Raw genomic sequence first — 21,116 nt, forward strand, 5'->3', positions numbered from 1 at the left:
CTTTTGGAAATTTCATGTAGGCCGAATAAGACCAAGGGAAGCCATCTCAGTTCTGAAACTAACGTTCTCCCAGCGGGCCCTACAATATTATTATTATTACCCCAGCTTTAGATGGGCTGCCTATATAGGCGCCCAAAGGAAGGCATTTGATTAATTTCTTTATACTGGGTACCCTTTCACGTCACCCGGGTTGAGTGTAGCACAGTGTGAATAATATCTTGTTGAAGGAATTTACGCAATGGCTTGGATTCGAACCTACGACCCTCTGTTTCATAGTCAGAAGACCAATCCACTGGGCCACAGGCGCCCCACATAAAAAATTAATATTCCGAGCATTTTTTGTAATCATGAAAAACGGATTAACATTGTTAACACTAGAAAAACGATCAATTAAATTTAATTAACATTTATATTCTTTATCACCATTTTTATTATGATCATCGTTTGCGATTATTATGATCAGGGAAATTATGGGTGAAAATATTTCGCCCCCCCCCCCCATTGGCGAAAGTTTGATCCGCCGGGGGGGGGGGGGGTAGCAGGGGGCACTTGTATCCCTAAAGAAATAACAGGGAAATGCTATTTTTCCAAAATGGGATTTTTTTTTATAAATACTCTCTTTATACATTTTAGATTAATTTTCAGGAGAAGCTCTTATTAAAAATGACATCCCCTCCAATACAAATCCTATTATCTGGAGGTTACTCGCAAACAACCAACACACTTAATCCCCTAGCTGCATCTTTAAACCATTTGCTTGGGCAGCATTTGCTCAGATGAAAATCCGGGCGCCTATTCTTAAAGGACAAGTCCACCCAAACAAAAACCTGATTTGAATAAAAAGAGAAAAATTTAACAAGCATAACACTGAAAATTTTATCAAAATCGGATGTAAAATAAAACAGTTATGACATTTTAAAGTTTCGCTTCATTTCACAAAACAGTTACACATCTCGGTCGGTATGCAAATGAGGGAACTGATGACATCACTCACTCACTATTTCTTCATGTATTTTATTGTATGAAATATTTTGATTTTCTATTAAACTAAAGGAATAGTGAGTGAGTGACCTCATCAACTCTCTCACTTGGACATAACTGGCTCGTTCATTTGAAATGTCATAACTTTCTTATTTTACATCCAATTTTGATGAAATTTTCAGCATTGTGCTTGTCTGATTTTTCTCTATGATTCAAATCAACATATTTATGAGGTGGACTTGACCTTTAAATCAATACATGCTTTGGCCACAACACACACATAATCATCGTTCGTTAGTTTATCATTGAATAATTATCTTGCAAGAACAGCTCCGTTCTTGTTACCAAAATGAATTAATTTCATTTTCGGAAATACGAACCTTATTTAATTTCGGATTAACGAACCTTATTTCGTTTTCGGATTAACGAACCTCGGAATTACGAACCTTCGGAATTACGAATGTATGCGCCCTCGTCATAGCATATCCTGTGCATGAAGCGAAGGACGCGAAGCGATGTCAAAGTCATTCGCTCAGCTGCTGCTCTGATTGGTGGTTTTTCTAGATGTAAACATAGCCCTAGACACAACTAGACACTTCATTCCAAATTCACAAATTATTATCTGGAATACGTGAAGATGATGGTATAATTCGATTGAAACTTTAATCAAAACAGTTATTCGTTTAATGATTTTAGAAATTACGTTTCAGGTATGGCGTCAAATTGGATATTTTGTGACAGTTGTCTCCCAAATAATTTTGTGTATACCAAAAAACGCACGTTTTATTAGACTAATTCACAAATTGCAGTCCAGCTGATCACGCAGCGCATTATGATCTTGATCGAATTGAAACAGCAACTTGAGCAAGCATCTCACTCTTGGACAACAAAATATCCATTGATTGTTATTATCTGAATGTTTTAGGCTTACCTAGAACGCTTATTGGTATAAAACAGAGGTAAGCATCATATTTTTATTTCATCTTGCTGTTGAGTTGAGAACGAACTTGGCAGATGCATGCACTGATGCAGAAATAAAAAAAAAGTGGAAGAATCAGACTGAGGCCTGAGCGCCTCCAACTCCAAGCGTTAAGCGCTGACCGGCTCAGGGACGATCCGATGCGATGGCTTCACTTCAGCCAGGGAGGGTCTCGGTCGGCGGTGCTTATGCAGGCGGGCAAGGTGTACATGTGCACATTTTTTTGTATGTGTTGTGTTTTTTTTTGTGAGTGGATGTGTACTCCATCATTCGCTATGAGTGAATCCTTATGGGGGGGGGGGTACCTCGAGCGAAGTTCGTGCAGGCTCCACATCACTACCGTGAGGCCTAGTCAGATCTAAATTGAATAGGCCTATAATAATTAATAGGCTATACGAAAAGAGATGGGGGGGGAGGGGACTGAAGCAGTGAAGCCCCCTAACTTAAGTTAGGCACACCCCCTCCCCCTGCAGTTCTGCTTGTTCATTGAATGAGTGCTGCAGCCCATGACTCAAAGTATTCAAAGACAAAGAAAATAGATTACTAAAGTGCTTAGCTTAGCTGCTTAGGCTCTATGCCTCTAGATAGAAAAAACGACAGCTGGCAGCCGTCTGTTTCGAGGAATTTTTTACCATTTTTTTTTCTCCTCGTACACAGACGGGTCGCTATCATGCAGCCACCATTAGGGGACTTGCAATGCAAAATCCCCCCGTCGGGGCTCTTCAATTTTTGTCTTTAATGACTAAAAAAATTAACAACTATTGCGACCAAAATGCAAATTAATATTCCCTCTTTCTTGGCATTAATTGTCAAAAAACGGTGAAAAATCAAGTTAAAAGGAACAAAAACAGTGACTTACTTCGGCTGTCACGCAAATTCACTTCCCCGTTTTGTCCTATCTTAAGTACATAATCATATGGCCATTGAGTCCCCTGTACAGATCGCGCTAGAACTTCGGTCTCTGTATTTGGTGAGTGAAGCCAACGGAGTTCAGCTGAACAACCAACATAACAGAGACCGAAGCTTTTGGTCTACTTAGGCTCTAGCCATCGTCTTGAAACTGCTCAAGGTTTCTTTTATTTTCGTCTGTTTGCATGGTTTGTCAGTGGAGTAGTCTAACAGTAACAGCCTTCCTGTCATAGCTTGAAGGGGGGGGCACTTGCATTGATGAATGGATACTATCCGCAACCAAAAACACGTAAAAGGATGTCTTTTTCAAGATAGGGCACGTTATGAACGTAATGTAATAAGGGTGTAAAAAACACGAAATAATGAAAAAAGGTATCTATTTCAAATTTGGGAGTGTATAAAAGACTAAAAAATTTTGTAAAGGATCTACTTTTTGCCCCAACAATCAACTAGAGTCTGATTTGCGCGAGATGTGGGAGGTGGGGCAGTACTAAACCCAATGGTGCAGGTAAAGGTAAAACCGACTACCATAGTCTGTGACAAATAACAATTAAAATAACACTTTATTCAGTTCAAAGAATAGTTTTTAAAGTTTCGCTTATTTTTCACAAAACAGTTCTATTGATGCTCAACTCAGTGATATGCAAATGAGAGAGTCGATGATGTCTCTCACTATTTCTTATGTTTTTTATTATTTGAAGAATACAATATTTCAATTTTTACGGATTCGACAATTAGGACCCCCTTGCTCGAACCACAAAAAGTGTTAAAATTATGGAATTACATGTGTTCAGGGAGGAATGAAACTTTATTTCACATGACAATGACGAGAAAATAAAAACATTTCATATAATAAAATACAAAAGAAATAGTGGATGATGTCATCGATCCTCTCATTTCCATTCTGACTAGGATGTGCATATACATAATGCAAAACTTCAAAATGTTTTAATTTTCTTATTTTACTTCCGATTTTGATGAAATTTTCAGTGTTTTCTTACTTGTATTTACTTGGATGTTGAGACGTAAAGCAATATGCTTATGTGCCTCTCGTTGAGTTTCTTATCTTTGGTAAGGTCTGTACTTTATATAATAATATACATACATATGCTTCTTTGATTTGTCTCTATCTATTCAAATCAGCTTTTTGTTGGGGTGGACTTGTCCTTTAAGTGGTGCATTTTCATAATATGGAAAAAAATATTCAGGGTGCTTTTGGAGACCTCATGGTTGCACATGGTATCCACTCGTCAATGGAAGTGCCCCCCCCCCAGAGCTTGACAGAAGGCAGAAGCTACATCACCAATACCATATATTTGCATCTTGTAAATATGCACAATGCACCTTAAAGATAAATTCCAGTATTGGTAACGATCTCAAAATGACTTTTTACAGAATCTAATATAATGACCACCCAAGTGTCTGTTTGTATGAATAAAAAATATGTGCCAAAGGATTCTGGAAGAAATTGTGTAATTGCTGAGAAATAAGCAAAATAAGCGCGGATTCGGTCACTTCCGTCGGGTCTTTATTCCAGCAATATTAATACACTGTCCCACGTGTGCCTATATGTGTTGGTGATCTTCAGTGTGAACATTTTTCAGCGTAGATTTCAAGATTTCACAAAGTTCAGCTTATGTAACTGTACCAGATCTAGATCCTCGGTGATATTCTGACAATTAAGCCTGATGTTACAGACTTTCTCATGAAATCAGTGTTTACTGCAACTACTGGAATTTCTCTTTAACCCAGCTACTCACACACACTGTGTCAACCATATCTGCAAGAATCTTCGAACTTGAAGGAGGCAAATCAACCCAGAAGAAGAGGAGTATTAAAACGCAATTCATAATTGAATAGAAAACTACCAGTCAAGAGCTAGCTAAAATTGTACACAATCTTTATCGTTTATATTTCATTACAGTGTCAAAAGATGATTCTCTGGCCCAATCGTTTAATGAAATATTGATCTCAAAGTTCCTGAAAATGTTGTCTTGTCCAGACAAACAACCTGTCAGGAAACAATCTGCTATAGCTTTTATATACAGCGAGTCCGGATTTGTGCAAAAGTATAGTGACTGCAATGAATTCCTCCAAATGTCCATGAAGTCATAATTCTCTTATGAGTTTCCCTTTATTGTGAAATACCTTTCCTATTTTATTGATATTAATTGATTCTACAAAGTTTTCTAGGAAAAGATTATCATGTTTATTTCATTTATAAAAAGTAGCTTGCAATGGATTTTCTTGCTACATGTACTTATTTTAAAACTCTTGACTGCAGTCATACCTTACTCTGGCACAGCAATTTTATCTCCTGATTATATCCAAATGCAAAATAACTATTATAAAAATGATAAACAAATTTATGTTTTTTAGAAGATGCTCTTTCAGGACGTAATTTGTATGGTTGACAATTTTCGGGGTGTATGTTTTGTTTACTTATACCCTTTTCATAAACCCATCCTCCAATTAGCCGCCTAAGAGTAATGCGGATAATTCAATAAAAATTGCGTTCACAAACTCCGAAAATAAGCTGCATTATTTTTACGAGCGCCCGTCCTGAAAAAGGCGGATAATCGTCATGACAACTGGACACGCCCCCTCCGATGCGGTTGTGTTGGAAAAGGGTGACCTTGTGACCGCACCATGGCAATTATCCGCATTATTTGGAAATGCGTTCATAAACTCAAAATCTTGTCCCGATGCTGCTATTATGCGGATAATAGCAGCATCAAAATAATGCGGATAACTCTGGTCCTCCTCCAATTTTATGACCAAATTATGCTGCTATTAGCCACATAATTGGGTTTATGAAAGGGGTATAAAACTGTATCTTAAGTGCATAGGCCATAGGGACTCTCTTTATGTGAATAATATGCACCCTACAAGTAATGATCATTTCTTGTAATTGTTTTGGGGATTGTGTACAATATACCAAAGGTAACTCGATCATCAGCCTTCAAATACTTCCATTATTGATTTTACAGCTGTTACTGTTTTCCGATCTGCATCTTTTACTCTGAAGGTCTCTGAAGTCACTAAAACTTGACCTCTTTTCAGTCTACATGTATGATGTAAATATCATATTTTTTTTAATTTTACAATACATCACATTTTGGATAAAATCTAATGTTATAGAAGTGTTATCTAAAAAAGCTCTTTCTTTTGAGGAACAAAAATATATCTTAAATGCAATTTTCATAGATTTTCATGTAACATTATCCAGGAATTGTGTAATTTTTGTACATCTTTGGACAATACATGCCCCAAATTTCATCTTGGGGGTAAACTTGCTCTTGACAGCTTTTCTTCATAAGGGTGGGGTATATGGGTTTCCATTGATTTCAGGATACCATCAAAAGTAGGCCAAATTCTTAATTATTCTCTAGAACCTATAAAACCTTTATTCTGTTCAAGATCAGAATGAATATAAAAAAAAATGGAGCTTCTTGAAATCCTCCAATCTATTGACTGGATGGTAGAGCAAGAGTTTTCGAGAACACAAGGTTATGCAATGATTCAACCATGTTTTGTTTGGGACACTGTCACTACTCTTTTGTCTGTCACCAACTAGTGAAAAGAACTCCCATTGTCTCCTGTGGTGGTCCATTCTGTTCAGAGTATCGATCTCTATTATGACTGCCATCCTGTAGGGGGCAAGTGGCTTTTGTGCAAACTCCTTGGCCTAGTTTCTCAATCTTGATTATTGATGAGTGGCGGAGAATTACATAAAACCCTGTTCCCCCGCAGTTCTCTGTACCCCGATGTACACTAGGCCGGCCGGTTCATGCAGGTCACATGGTCATTTAATGTCCTCTGTGAAGATTCAAGTGCAGTCAAAAATTTTGGAAAGTACATGTAGAGTTCAATTAGAAGGTCACAGGTAAAAATGTTAACATATTAACATATTTTTCAGTGTTATTGGATTCTGTAAGTTTATTCAGAGAAATTGCATTGCAGATCTTTTGGTTCTGTCATTTGTGTCATCCCTAGGAAATTGATTGTTGATTGTACCAGTATCTTGTACAGTATTCTGGATAAACGAAAATAAAATGAAGTCCTGTAATTTAAAAAAGATGACAAATCTTTGGCACCAAATTCACCATTCTGATTTTTGTGTGATTTCCACATTACAATATATGTTTATACTTGCTTTTTTTACATGTACAAATACGTGGACACCTTTGTAGACATGAATTTATTTTGGCTTTTTGACAGATCTTGTGTGACTTGATAGCCTTGTGATTCAGTGTACATTTTATGCTGTTTATTTGAAAATATGGAATAAATGTTTTAATTGACCAGGAGTCTGCAAAGATTAGCAATGATCGCAGAATATATTTTTGTTGATAGATTGCATAAACAATAATCAATTGCTAAAATCAAGCATATGATTAATCGCTAATATATATCTCCAGCTGCCTTAATGAAGTCCTCTGAACCACTGGCTTGTCATCCCTGATCAACTTTCATGTTGAAAATGAATGACACTTATTTTGCCAAATTGAAATTTTCATAGTGTTTACTAAATTTTGTATTGGATGATCTTCTTCCATTTTTTTTAAGCCTTTATTATTTTTCATCTCTCTGTCAGAGCTGAGAAAAAATTTACTTGGGGCTGAAATGCTAAAAGTAGCCCCAGAAACTATTATAAAAGCAAGAGCTATAGAAAATCCCCAATTGTAGATTATTAAAGGTCAAGTCAACCTCAGAAAAATGTTGATTTGAATCAATAGATAAAAATCAGACAAGCACAATGCTGAAAATTTCATCAAAATCAGATGTAAAATAAGAAAGTTATAACATTTCAAAGTTTCGTTTACTATATTTTTAACAACATAGTTATATGAACGAGCCAGTTACATCCAAATGAGAGAGTCAATGATGTCACTCACTCACTATTTCTTTTGTTTTTTATTGTTTGAATTATACAATATTTCAATGTTTACGAATTTGATGATTACGACCTCCATGCCTGTAGCACAAAATGTTAAAATAATGGAATTCAACATGTTCAGGGAGGAATGAAACTTCATTTCACATGACAATGACGAGAAAATCAAAATATTTAATATTCCATGTAATAAAATACAAAAGAAATATTGAGTGAGTGATGTCATCAGTTCCCTCATTCGCATACTGACGGAGATGTGCATATGACTGTTTTGTGAAATGAAGTGAAAATTTAAAATGTCATAACTATCTTATTTTACATCCGATTTTGATTAAATTTTCAGTGTTATGCTTGTTGAATTTTTTTCTTTTTATTCAAATAAAGTTTTTGTTGGGGTGGACTTTGTAGAATTTAGCCCATCAAAATAAAATGGTATGTTTTTGCCTGTGTCAGAAAACTCATGACTGATGAAACTGTACTGCACAAATTTGTTTATTTGTGATTTTTATTTGTTCATTGACCACCCTGGTCATTTATGCCATGGTACAATGCATCGTACCAAGTGAAGGATGAAGGATATATACAAAAAAGAGAAAATTAGGATTATCCTCCTTAATCCTGAGTTGAGAAAGGAAGACACATTAGACTTGTTGAAGATTCTTTCAAGCATGCACTTTTCTTTCACACAGATTTCATTGTGCAGGTCTTTCTTTTGCTTCAACGTTTTTGTAACTTTTCAAAGTAACAGTAATTGTTTGTTGTGACTTTAAATAGTCTATTATTCTCAAGTTATTGATGCTACATGTAAAGTTCTTACACATAATGTGTATTACTATTTTCTGTTTTAGAATTTTCCTAGATTATCTTTGGGTAAAACTTGTTGAGGGCAGTTTTTGTGATTGTGGATATGTCTTGAACCACCCCCTCTGCCCCCCCCCCTCTCTTTCTGTTTTTTATTGTTTGAATTATACAATATTTCAATTTTTACGAATTAGACAATTAGGACCTCCTTGCCTGAAGCACAAAATGTTAAAATAATGGAATTCCACGTGTTTAGGGAGGAATGAAACTTCATTTTACATGACAATGACGAGAAAATCAAAATATTTCATATTTCATATAATAAAATACAAAAGAAATAGTGAGTGATGTCATCAACTCGCTCATTTGGATGTAGCTGGCTCGTTCATGTAACTATTTTGTTGAAAATACGCGAAACTTTAAAATGCCATAACTTTCTTATTTTACATCCGATTTTGATGAAATTTTCAGTGTTGTGCTTGTTGAATTTTTCTCTTTTTATTCAAATCAAGTTTTTGTTGGGGCAGACTTGTCCTTTAGAAGACCCATATTGCCCTCGTCTAAAGACTCGGGCGGATATATGATTCTTTTGCTGGCAATATATTTGATGTTCCCCTCAAGGCCAGTCAATATCATATAAATATTTATTATAATTTATATCAGTCTTCATAGCAGCCTAAAGTAATTCATGAGAAAAATGTGGCATTTCTGAACTTGTGCCTGAAATAAAGAGCCTGTGTTTGTAAAATGGTTTGTAAGAGCTGGGTGCAAAGGAATCTTTCAAAGATGTGCTGCAAAATAAAAATTCATCAAATGTGAGAGAAAATCTTTTAATTATTTATCGAGTCAATACAGGAAATTGAAATTTTGGAATGCATATTACAGGAAGAAATGAATGATTCTGATTGGTTACTTAAAAGTGAAGCTGGAATTGATTTCATACTTAACATAACAATCTCTATGACTGTAGACTTCTAGTCTGCTGGGCAAACCCTTCACTCGAGTGAAGGGTCTGAATTGCAGCCTACTCATGCCTTGTGTACTGAAGGCCCTCGCAAGTTTTGTACATGTATGTGCTAGTCTTTGCGTGGAGGCACACTTGTTGATTAAAGTTACTATTAGGGTCTGTACTTGCAGACTACAGTAGACTTCCACTTTAATATCTTGAGCCTGAATTGAAGCTATATAGATTGCAGTATTAGATAACCTACTCGACTGAGTTGCCTTGACTCCACCATCTTCATTTCTCATTCATTCCTATCCATACACAGGCAGTATCATCCGTCTAGACTTGCTCGGTATCAGTCGGACATTGATTAAGACGGAAAGATGGCTACAATTCCCACGGGTACAATCTTAGCAGCACAGAGGTGTCGTGAGGTACAGCGTCATCAGAAATTGGCTTCGCTGCGGTCAGAGCCCATCGGTATTGCTGGGTCTCCGATAGGATCTCCAGAATGCACACCTCCGGCTAGCCCAAGAAAAACAGGTATATGGCTTCGCTGTGTGTTGTGTAATACAGAGGGACTGTCTCTCAAGTGGATATAAATTCTCCCGACTTTGAATCACAAGGTCTGGGGTTCAAATCCCACAGCAGCACTCGCATCCTCTGGCAAGGCATTTATCTACATTTGCCACTCTGTACCCAGGTATTGCTCATGGTTATTTTTTAGGAAGAAATTCTTTAAATGGTGAGCATCCATCAGGGTAGCCATGCACCATGTAAAGCTGGAGTGATATTATGCAGCTCTTAGAAACATTGTAATTTTGCGATATAAATGTTGCATATTTTTATATTATTAGTGTTATCATCATCATTATCATCATTGTTATATTTATTTTATGTTGCATCCCTTTATTACATGTATGTTAAGTTGGAAAGTTTATTTGGGAAGAGGGAAGTGAGTGTAGGTCTGTCACGTCGTCCATTCTCTGTAATCCCGACTATCTTGACATTTTACAAATACCAAACACTTTCATGAGTTTCATCCATACGTCTTGCAGACTGATCAACATCAGCGAGACAGAAACTGTTATTTTACTATTTATATGCCCAATTACAGCAAAAATGTATTGTCTTGAAAATACATCTAAAATGGAGTACTTAGAAGAGTCCCCTTTCTTATTTCAACTGTTCTGGTTGTAATGTACAGTCATTCATGAACCAAGGAAAGTAAAAAAATGAGCAAACAGGGAGCAAGCACATTGTAAAATATTTAGCTACCAAATGTACAGAAACCACAGATGTTCAATTTTATGATTTGTTTCTTTGTTTGATGTAACAAAGATAGATGCAGTTAAGTGTACAAATATATGGGTGTTTCTTTTTATTATAATAAAGCAATTAAAATACTGGTACATGTAGCCTATCATCATGTTGAGAAAGAGGTCCTTTTCTTGAATGGGTGTATGTATTTACATGCTGGAGACAGGGATGTTTGTATTCAGATAATCCCCCAGATATATTGTTCATAGAAAATATTTGGAAAATGCAGCTCATAATTCGTTAGACCCTGTATGCCACACATGAAATATTGTGATGAAATGAATCCAAACGTCACAAAAGCAATATTTGTGCAGAACTTTGTTTCTGCATGGCAGGGCTTGCCTTGGTAACAATGCATTATTACAGTGAGTGGTACGTACATGTAGTGTGCATCAATAGATGTGGGGTTTTTTTTCATTATATATTATTGAAGGTCATAGTTGATGAATGTGGGTTTTTCACTCTGTTGACGACTTGACTCATTCAGCCCTAGCTGCCTGCATTTATTGATTGGTTTTCAGAAATCCATGATGTATTAAAAATGCCATGACCTTGAGCTGCTAGGAGTAGAAGCCATGTTTGCACTATCCTCACGGTTTAATTGCCTGCTCTATGATTTTTGTTACTGATTTTTTTTTCGTTTTGGTCAAACCGTTTCTTTTGTATTAACAGTTTTCTTGTGGATATAATTATTAGAATTTTTAAAAATATTTATAAGCACTTGCAGCCACACTGAAGATAATCATCGGCACTGAATTGTCAATGGCTGGCATTTATCCCAACATACTTGGCATTTCAAGGAATATTTTTCATGAATTCTTTTGAGGTTGATTTGATCCAGACTTTAAATACATGTAGACCTAATTTTGGAATGTGTCTGCTGGGCAATTCCAAATAATAAACCTTAATATAAGTACATCCGACCCCCATTTTTCTCAAGTTTTACTTCACTTCATAGACTAACCAAGTCATGATCATTTGAGAGCATTACAGACTATCAAAAGAACAAGAAATCAGAGACAGAGAATTTCATGGAAGTCCCACATATACATGTAGGGCAGGGTGACCAGATTTCACAAAATGAAATATGTGACAATCGACAAAAAAAGATCAACAAAGAAGGTTACACTGTTACGTCTGCAAAAAATTATAAAGAATTGGAAGGGAGGGTGAACAAAAGAATAAAGTAGAGAAAGAAAAGACGAAAGAAAAGAGATGAATTGAGAAGAAAGAAAGAAAAAGTTAAAGGGGAAAATGAAGTTAAAAATTAAAAAAAAGAATAAAAGAAAGTTAGAATAAAAGGATGAAAGAAAGAGAGAGAAAAAAAGTTTCTGTCATTCTTTGAATTGAATACAGAAAGAAAAAGAAAGGAATGGAAGAAGAATAAATGTGTGAAAAATAAAATAAAGGAGAGAAAGAAAAAAAAGAAAGTAAGAAAAAGGAGGAGGAAAGAAAGAATGAGGGAAAGAAAAATGTTTCCTTTATTAACCCTATCTAGGCCGGGGGGGGGGGCCTCCCAGGCCCCCCCCCTAAGATCTCGGCCGTCGACCGCGCCGAAAATTGGCACGCGGGTTGCCTGGGACATAATCTACAAGATTGTATAGTAATTTATTTCATGCGAATCGCTATTAAGTGATTATGCTAATTTATGCGTAATTAGTATGCGAAATCATACTTTTTCCTCTAACTCCCTAAATAAAGCTCCAAATGTACTAATTTTTGGTATAGAAACTCTTTGTGGTGTCATTAGCAAGTGTACATGAAAAAAATTGTGATATCAAATCATTTTCTTATGTATTCTATTGTTTTTTGCAATTTCTTATGTATTTCTTTGTTTTTTTACCTTTTGTTTTTCATTGTTTTTTCAATGAAATTTGTTGGGGACTCTTCTGTGATCATAAAAAGCATAAAATGAATACATTTAGAATAGCAAAACTAAAAATAATCATACATTTATGAATTTTGGTTGAAAACACAATTTGCATTGACTTTGTACACAAAATCATGTTTTTGTGCAATTTGCACCTACATAATGTTGTGTAATTTCGGAACCACATATCCGGGTGACGCAAAATTGGTCTCAAAAGTTGCGCAAGACTTGAAAGTAAAAAGTCAGCGAGCAGCGGGGTCAAAAAATTTCGCACGGCGAAAATATCGCGCAATTCGTTGAGGGGGTCTCCGAGGCCCCCCCCCCCCCCGGCCTAGATAGGGTTGATTCTTTGAAAGAAAGAAACAAACAAACAAAGAAGGAAAACAGTAAGTGAGGAGGGAAGGAAGGAATTAAGGGAGGGAGGGAGAGAAAGAATAAGGGAAAGAATTAGAAGGAAAATAAAATAAAGAATGAAAGAAAGGAGGAAAGAGAGGGAGGAAGAATGAAGTGTGGAGGCAATTAAAACATAATGGAGGAAGAGGAAGAATTAAAAGGAGAGGAAAGGAGGGGGAGAACAAAGTTTAAAGAAAGAAAGAAGAAAATATAAAGGGAAAATTTGATAAAGAAGACGGGTATGAAAAAGGATGAAAGAAAGAAAAATGAACACAGAGAGAGAAAGGATCAGGAAAGACAAATAAAGATAGATGGAACAAAAACGGGCAAGCAGGAAGGATAGAAAAGAAAGAAAGAGCAAAAAAGTTCAAACTTCAAGCAAACAAAAAAAAAATCCAACCATTTAACAAAAATCATGATGATATTTGGTGTTTTTTTCAAATACATGTATATTATTAAAATAAAAAAAAAATGTTTTAGAAATGAACAAAAATTCGAAGTGATTTTTTTTTAACTTAAAAATTGAAACAACTAGATCTAGTTATGAAAACTCAATAACTTGCTCCTCTGAGTACATCTCCAAATCAGTAATCTGAGAACCCATATTATAATACAAATTTCCCTCCGATTTTGTGATTATTTTGGCATGTTTGGTGGAGAGAATCTGCTCCGATCCTACATGCCTAGCTACATGTAGTAGCCTGCCACACAATGGCAGGAGGCCAGTTCATTTGCGATGTATTGGGTTTAAGAAAATCACTGCAAAACTTGAAAAAGTCTATTTATCGATTTTATTGTTGTCTCTGCTTCGTCATCTGTTGGTTATTTTGATGAAAATTCGTCACTTTAAAATACATTTTGTTCAATATTTTGAAATACGGGACAAATAGGCGTCCCGGGGAAGGGTTTGTCAGGACGCCGGGACAAAGATGCAAAATATGGGACAATCCTCGGAAATAATGGACGTCTGGTCACCCTGATATAGGGGGTCGGATGTACATATTTTATGGAATTGCCCTGCTTTTGCTTGGTATCCCCCATAGCAATGTATGTACCTCTTTTGATGCAAATCATGGCTGTTTTGCCTTTACTCCTTCTTTAATATTTGCAATGTCCATTGTTGTATGTTATCATGCTTCTATCAAAAGATTCCTAATTGTTATCAAATTTTCAGAAATGGATATTGTCTACTCTATCATTTGCATCATTATTTTCTTCATTTTCAAGATGGGCAATGAAAATGCCTTTGGAATGTAGACAGGCTTATTAAAAAACAAGTTGGTGTTCTGCAATGATCTCTCATTTGGTTCATATTTTCAACAGCTTCCTACAATCAATTTCAGCAGAAAGAACTGGCCTAGTCATGGTCCATAGCCTACTTGTAATTTACTAGATCTTCTGTGACATGAAAAAGGAAAGCATGATTTTTAACTTTAGTGGCAAAGCATGCTTCTTCAGCATGTATTTTCGTGAATCACCCTGAAGTCAAAGTCATGACCCCAATAGTGGGTTGATTACCTCGAAATATGAGTTAGAGACTTGGCAGACTTGTGATCAGATTAGCAATAGACAACAGCTGTAGGCCTACTATACTCCACAGGGTTCATAATTTCACCTCAAAATCTTGGATGTTTTCATTGTCCCAAAAAGATTCCCAATACAACCACTTTGTTTATTGTCCCAATACATTAAACAGTTTTCAGCTTGTTTGAAACACTTTTTGGGCATTTTCCGAGTACAATCACTTTTGTGCACCTGAACAGACTGCTCAAGCATCATTCTATTGTGCAATAAAATATCTTTTATTAAAAAAGGCATTTGAATTTGATTTTCGTACCCATGTTTGTACCAGGGAAGTGTCTCACTCCCACTTCCCTGTTTGTTCTTTATACAATAGTAAAAGTTTCAACATGGGGGTGTTGTGGTGTAGTGGTTTCGAATTCTCTTCTTTCAATCAGAGGGACATGGGTTCAAATACCAGCCATGGGGTGTTTTCCTTCAGCAAGAAATTTTCCATTACTGTGCTGCTGCAACCCAGGTGAGGTGAATGGGTACCAGGCAGGATTAATTCCTTGAATGCAATAACCGCTTTTAGCAGCTGGGGCTAAAGCTGGGGTAGTATATAGTGCATCTTGAATAAGCAACTAGATAATCGGCGTCTGATAAAATGCTATTATTATAGCCTCTTAATACCATTTTTTTACCTCCTTGGGTTTACCGTAAAACATGCACATGTATGCTACTAGCATCTGAGAAATACTGACTTCAATGAACATTGAAGGATGTTGCGGATGCCGGGTTGAACACAATGCCATTTCAGGGACCAAATTGTTTTTGTACAAAAGTCTGCTTTCATGATTATTTTGTCTAATCCTACTGGATCTACGCCTGATTCAAGGACGCATATTTTCAGCCCATTCTCAGCCATGTTTTGTATTTTTGTATCGAGGCCTACATGTATGCATGTGGACCCTTTGGGTTGCAGTTATTTTATGTCAATGTGCAATTCTATGCCCTGGCCAATTGAAATTATAATAGTATAAATAATTACTCCTGATGGCATCTTCAGAACAGGGCATGTTGTGGGGAAATGAAGGATGAATTAAAGATTTTGATAAGAACTGCACACCGTTGAGGAAATTTGGCGATGCTACACCCCCCCCCCCCCTAATTGGCAAACTGCCATGTTTGTAGGCTGTTACATATTTTGTCAAGCAGTATTTCATGGCATACTATCTTAAAATCTTTATTAGATTATTTTGAGCACAGCATACATCAATCTAGAATACAATTGAATTCTGCGCTGGAAAGGTCAGATGATGCGAAAAAGTACTGCATACCCTCCACTCTCCAGATATATACCAATAGAACATATGTTGCTTATCAAATTGTGCTCATCAAAAAGTGCCATTAGTCAGGGACTCTGGAATAGATTGCATGTGATAAAATGACCATGCTAACTGCAGTATGGTGATGTTTTTAATATGTTATGTATCAAATGAGGAGCTTGGTTCCAAGAGGTACTACACACACATGTACATGTATGTGCCTACATTGCATGATTTGAAAATTGAGTAATTCAGAGATTTGAGGGGATGAACAAGAGTCCAAAATGCTCGAGTCTCACGCATAATGCGTGAGACTTGGTAGCTCGGGGGGGGGGGGGGAACCAGTCAATTGTATTGCTGTACACATGTGTGGCCAAATTATTTCCAAACACCCCCTTAACAAATTTTTCTGTGTGTGCAAAATAACCCCCTTAACAATTTCAATTTTATCGCGGGCTTTATTTCACACATTTTGGCCCCTAAACAAGTTGTCGCCAGAATATGAACCTGGGAAAAAGCTCGAGGGAAAAAAATATACCCTAAACATGATTAGCTAGTCTTTAAAAAAAATCTTTGGAAAAAAGAAACATACCCTAAATACGTTTGACCCTGCAATAGATGCATTGACAAGAATTTCAAAACTACCCTTTTTTGGAAAATCAGCGTTTTTGATACCCTTAACGAGTGCACGCGAAGACCACGTCCAAAACTGAAAAACATGTTGGTTTTTTTTGTCACACAAGTGTACAGCAATTAATTTGACTGCCCCCCCCCCCCCCCGAGAGATGCATGCCAAATTACAGTAAATGAATTTTACTTAACAATAAACACCAGCAATATGCCATCTCACCCGTCTTTCTTTCAAACTATTCTCTGATTGTAAAAGTACAGGTATGTGTTTTAAGACCTTTTGCAATTGAAATCCTTCAATTTGGCTCATAACAAAGTCCATACACCCTTTATCTGGTTGGGGGAAGAGTGTGGCAAAATTTCAAATTGCACCATCTGAATGTACATGTAGGTTCGGTGTATATCTGAGATAAGGCATCTATGAAATTGAAAAGTACAATCAGATGGGAAAAATAATTTACGCATGACAAAATTACAAAATGGATTCTGCTGGTGAACAGTACAGTCTGTGGTATCGGTACATACATGTAGGACATCTCACCCTGTTTTCATTAATCCTGGCCTATTAAATTGGAAAGTACGAGTATTAGAGACTCCAGTATGCATTCACCAAATTACAAAAGAGACAGTCTGTACATCATCAAAATACATTCTCCAACAATTGAATTTGCAAATTTAATAGAATTGAATGGATGAAGGTATGAAATATTTTCTAATTTGTTGACTTCACCACATCATACCGAAATGTATGTTATTTCAGCCGGTTCGCTCTATTAAGCATTTTTTTTACACTGTACACGCACTAATGCATCCAAGCCTGCATTCAATAAAGCGAAACAATATGAAACTATAAAGCAAAGAACAGTAAACAGGAAATGTCTGTGTTTTCTTTAGACTGTGTTGATATACATACGTACTGCACCTGTATGTTTGTATGTTTTTTGTAATTGTAAACTTTAAGGTTTATATTTGAATTACAACAAAATTGATGAATGATTTTTCTAAAAATCAAACAATTAGCTTGGTTGTATAGATTACAAATGTGAGGGGAAAGGATCAGGTAAAAAAAAATCACAACTTACTGCCTAAATCTGCAACTTTGGATTTAAGCTTTAACATTGCTATGAATGGGAATTTAGAGGGCTCTTTTTTTCTTTCTTTCTTTCTTTCTTTTTTTTGTTCTGAGCATTGCATGGGTTAAATCTCGCCCCCGGCCACCATGTGTGATTTTTTCCCCCTGAAAAGGATAGTTACAGACAATTTGAGACGTGTATTGATTTCATTTCCAGATCTGTGCAAACCTGTGCAGTAGTTTGTCCCTTCTGCCTGGAAAAGAAAGGAATACCATTTTAAGAATAATACTGTAAAGGTGATAATTTTGTGTTCCAATCCAAAGCCTACCACAGTAAAGCCCTTCTTTAATGATTTTAATGCATGGATTGTGCTCGAAACAAAGTTTTCAAGATCTACATGTAAGTATCATCAAACCATTGATCTAATCGTATACATATACTGATCTCATGGGCAGTTGGGCACTGTATGACTCATTCTAATGTTCAGTCCAGGTCCCAAACGGAAAAAGTTAAGTTTTGCTTGCCATGATATAGAAGTATTTGAACTCTGTGTAGTATATAATTTGCGCAATATCCTATTACGAAAACATGAGTTGATTGAGTCAACAGATATGTGTTGCAACCCTGCACGTAGTGTTTGCTTCATTCACACTATACAAAATTCATGGTATGTGAGGAGAACTTTTAAAGTCCTCATTTTCTGACTTTTAAAGATGATTAGATTTCCCAATTTGAATTTGTTGACAAGTGTTATGAAAGATTATGAATAAAAGTATAAAAAGAATCATGAAATTCTTGCTGTGTGAAATATACAATCTAAAATCTAACATTTATGTGTAAAATTGTGAATTGAAAAGAAGTTGGGTCCCCGTATGAAATAGAATTTTAGCATGGAGAAACACAATATTAATATCCCTATGATTTCAAGGTTATTGTCGAATTGATTGAAAATAAGTGTTGAAATGAACATGTTTGTTACAGGTAGTTTTTGTAAAATTCTATTTACATTTTCTCAATATGAAGCATCCTTCAATTTACAACACCTAGATTATGCATTTTTCTTCAGGCTATATGCATGTACATGTAGTGTATTATTTTTACAAATAATATTTTGTTGATTTTCCAGATTCAAGATGATTTGATATTAGAGTGTCTGTGTATTTGTGTAAATATTCTAATGTGAACAGGTATAAAGTGACAGTGATGAATAATCTATGTGAAACTGAAATTTGATGTGAACAAGAACATACACGTAGACATGAATTTGGGTTGCAATGTTTACAAAGTAAACAGTTTTCAAAGAATTATGTCATCATAATTGCTTTGAAATTGACATGCATACATGAATTCATGATAATTTTGAAGTGATGCACATTATTAAAAGCAATAAGGATCGAAACCACAACATCCAAAGCTCAGGATGTGGATAGATGGCTATTGACATTTATTTGTATAGTAAGTTGGAATTGAATTTGATGGAAATAATTCCTTGTAATGAAATTAAGAAATTACAGTGAATGGTTGTTTTTTAAATTGAGCAAGTGTTAGAAAAAAAACATCCTCCTTTATAGAACTCCTATATCACTCTCTCTTTCCCTTTCCCCTTTCTTATTTCTTCTCTATTACATGTACTCTCTGATATTTCTTCTATTTTCTAAAACTCCTCTGCTTACATACATGTAGATCTGTTTCCATCTTTGATCTTTTTAATACAAGAGGTTTGGTTTTCTATTTTGTTCCTTAGTTTTGATGCTCTTTTCTTGGATCAGTTTTTATGTGTTTCACAATCCCTTTTCTCTTCATTGTAATTACATGTACATGTATGTACCTTATAATCATTTAATGCAGTGTACTGTGTACAGTTATTGTTTGAAGTTAATGTATACCCTTTCTTTTTTTTCTCTCTCTTCATACAGAGTTTGGTGTGAACACATTTGCCAAGCTCTACCAGCTGATCCACCCCCGCTCCATTCCCCAGGAGGGGGAGATAGGGGCTCCTGGTAGTCCCCGCCAGGGGGTATCCCATTCCAAGTTCTCCCAGCTCCTTCACCATCGCTCCGTATCCCATGAGAGTGATATGACGTCCCCTCCTATGAGTCCTACCAGCCCAGGATTAGATGCATCCCATTCCAACCTTTCTCCCATCATGCATCACCAGGAGACATCGGTCGGAGGGTCGGCGAGCGGCCAGACCCAGAGCCTGGAGGCGTCACACCACACCTCCTCCATCACCTCCATGACGTAGATTAAGCCTACCCTCAGCATACATAAAACCCAACCAAGACGTCGTCGCGCTGCCAGGCACGACCCAACATACCCACACAGCTCTTTCTCAGAGTGAAACTAGAAAAGGAACCTGTGTTTTGTTGCAATATCATATATATGCTAAAGATTATACTTGTAGAAATGCCATGTTGTGCACTGTATGGTGCTTTAGTGAAGACCCCTATTAGGGCATTGATTTGTGTGTGTGTGTGTTGTCTGTGTAAATTTAATATAGTGGATATATAATGATGTTTTTTAATGGCAGTTATAGAGTTGATTTTCACTTTAAACAGTAACATCCTTTTTCTATCATTGTGCTATTGATTGCTATGAGGGCCCCATAGCTTTTTGAACTATTTGTGGCAGATATACATGTACCACCCAAAGAGTTTGTTTGCCCGGTCTGAGTGACCCTATAATTTGAGTTATCTCACAGAAAGTGTTGGCAATAGAGGGCATAGTCTACCACAAGTTGGCTTTTGGACAAATAAGAGCTTCAGCAGATGCAATTATTTGAGTTCTTTAAGCTGGGAATATACATGGACTGTAGTGCCTTAAACTTCCTGACATGTCATTTTGCAGAAGAAGAACAAATCGGGGCTACCCTAGGTAAATATAATGTTATGATTATTATAGTAGATATAAAATATATTTTTGATATTTATGGTGTGTAATCTAAGTCACACATTCTTCTATAAAAATAAGAATAATTGGATGTCAGAGTACGGGCTCTAAAGAAGACTTGTGGAAATCCTGAAAAGGATTTGAAAGAATAGAGATTTTATCCGTACAGTGCATTAATAAAGGGGGATGCGACATACTTAATTTTTTCGCTTTTTAAAAGGTGAGTCATGGATGCGGGTGTTCTCAATTCGATGTCACCCCTTGCAAAGATATGATTTTCTGAATGCCACTGCTTATGTATGTCTAGAATCAATACCATTCTTAGCCAATCTGTGTGGATGGGTAATGAATCTTAGAATTAGCTGTATGTACGTTCAATAGGCCCCTGCTTGGGTCTATAACTGCATCATGAGTGAGCCCTCTATCATTCCTTTCTGAACGGACAAATATTTTTTGAATTTGTGGCGTTGATTAACATCACCAACTGTCATATTAGGGTCACTCAGAAAAAATCATGCTTTTCTGAATATTCCATTATCATCATGTTTCTAATATCTTTCTGTTTTCTATAGAAAGTTTTTCTCTTTTACGATATTGAAT

At 36.1% G+C, this 21,116-nt stretch overlaps 1 protein-coding gene across 4 annotated transcripts; it reads left to right on the forward strand.

Moving 5' to 3' along the window:
- Positions 1-1,804: 1,804 nt before the first annotated feature.
- LOC121419013 lies at positions 1,805-20,182 on the forward strand. 4 transcript variants are annotated; one of them, XM_041613275.1, is made up of 3 exons: positions 1,805-1,940; positions 9,839-10,056; positions 19,544-20,182. In XM_041613275.1, exons 2-3 carry the CDS (start codon positions 9,897-9,899, stop codon positions 19,870-19,872), a joined length of 489 nt encoding a protein of 162 aa, XP_041469209.1. In that variant the 5' UTR covers positions 1,805-1,940; positions 9,839-9,896; the 3' UTR covers positions 19,873-20,182. The 4 variants fall into 4 exon arrangements, with proteins under 4 accessions (XP_041469209.1, XP_041469225.1, XP_041469236.1 ...); XM_041613291.1 differs by lacking the exon at positions 1,805-1,940 and adding an exon at positions 2,092-2,163; XM_041613302.1 differs by lacking the exon at positions 1,805-1,940 and adding an exon at positions 2,161-2,185.
- The last annotated feature ends 934 nt before the right edge of the window (positions 20,183-21,116 follow it).

Source organism: Lytechinus variegatus, chromosome 1 (genome assembly GCF_018143015.1).
Source record: "Lytechinus variegatus isolate NC3 chromosome 1, Lvar_3.0, whole genome shotgun sequence".
In the NCBI taxonomy this organism is placed as follows: domain Eukaryota; kingdom Metazoa; phylum Echinodermata; class Echinoidea; order Temnopleuroida; family Toxopneustidae; genus Lytechinus; species Lytechinus variegatus.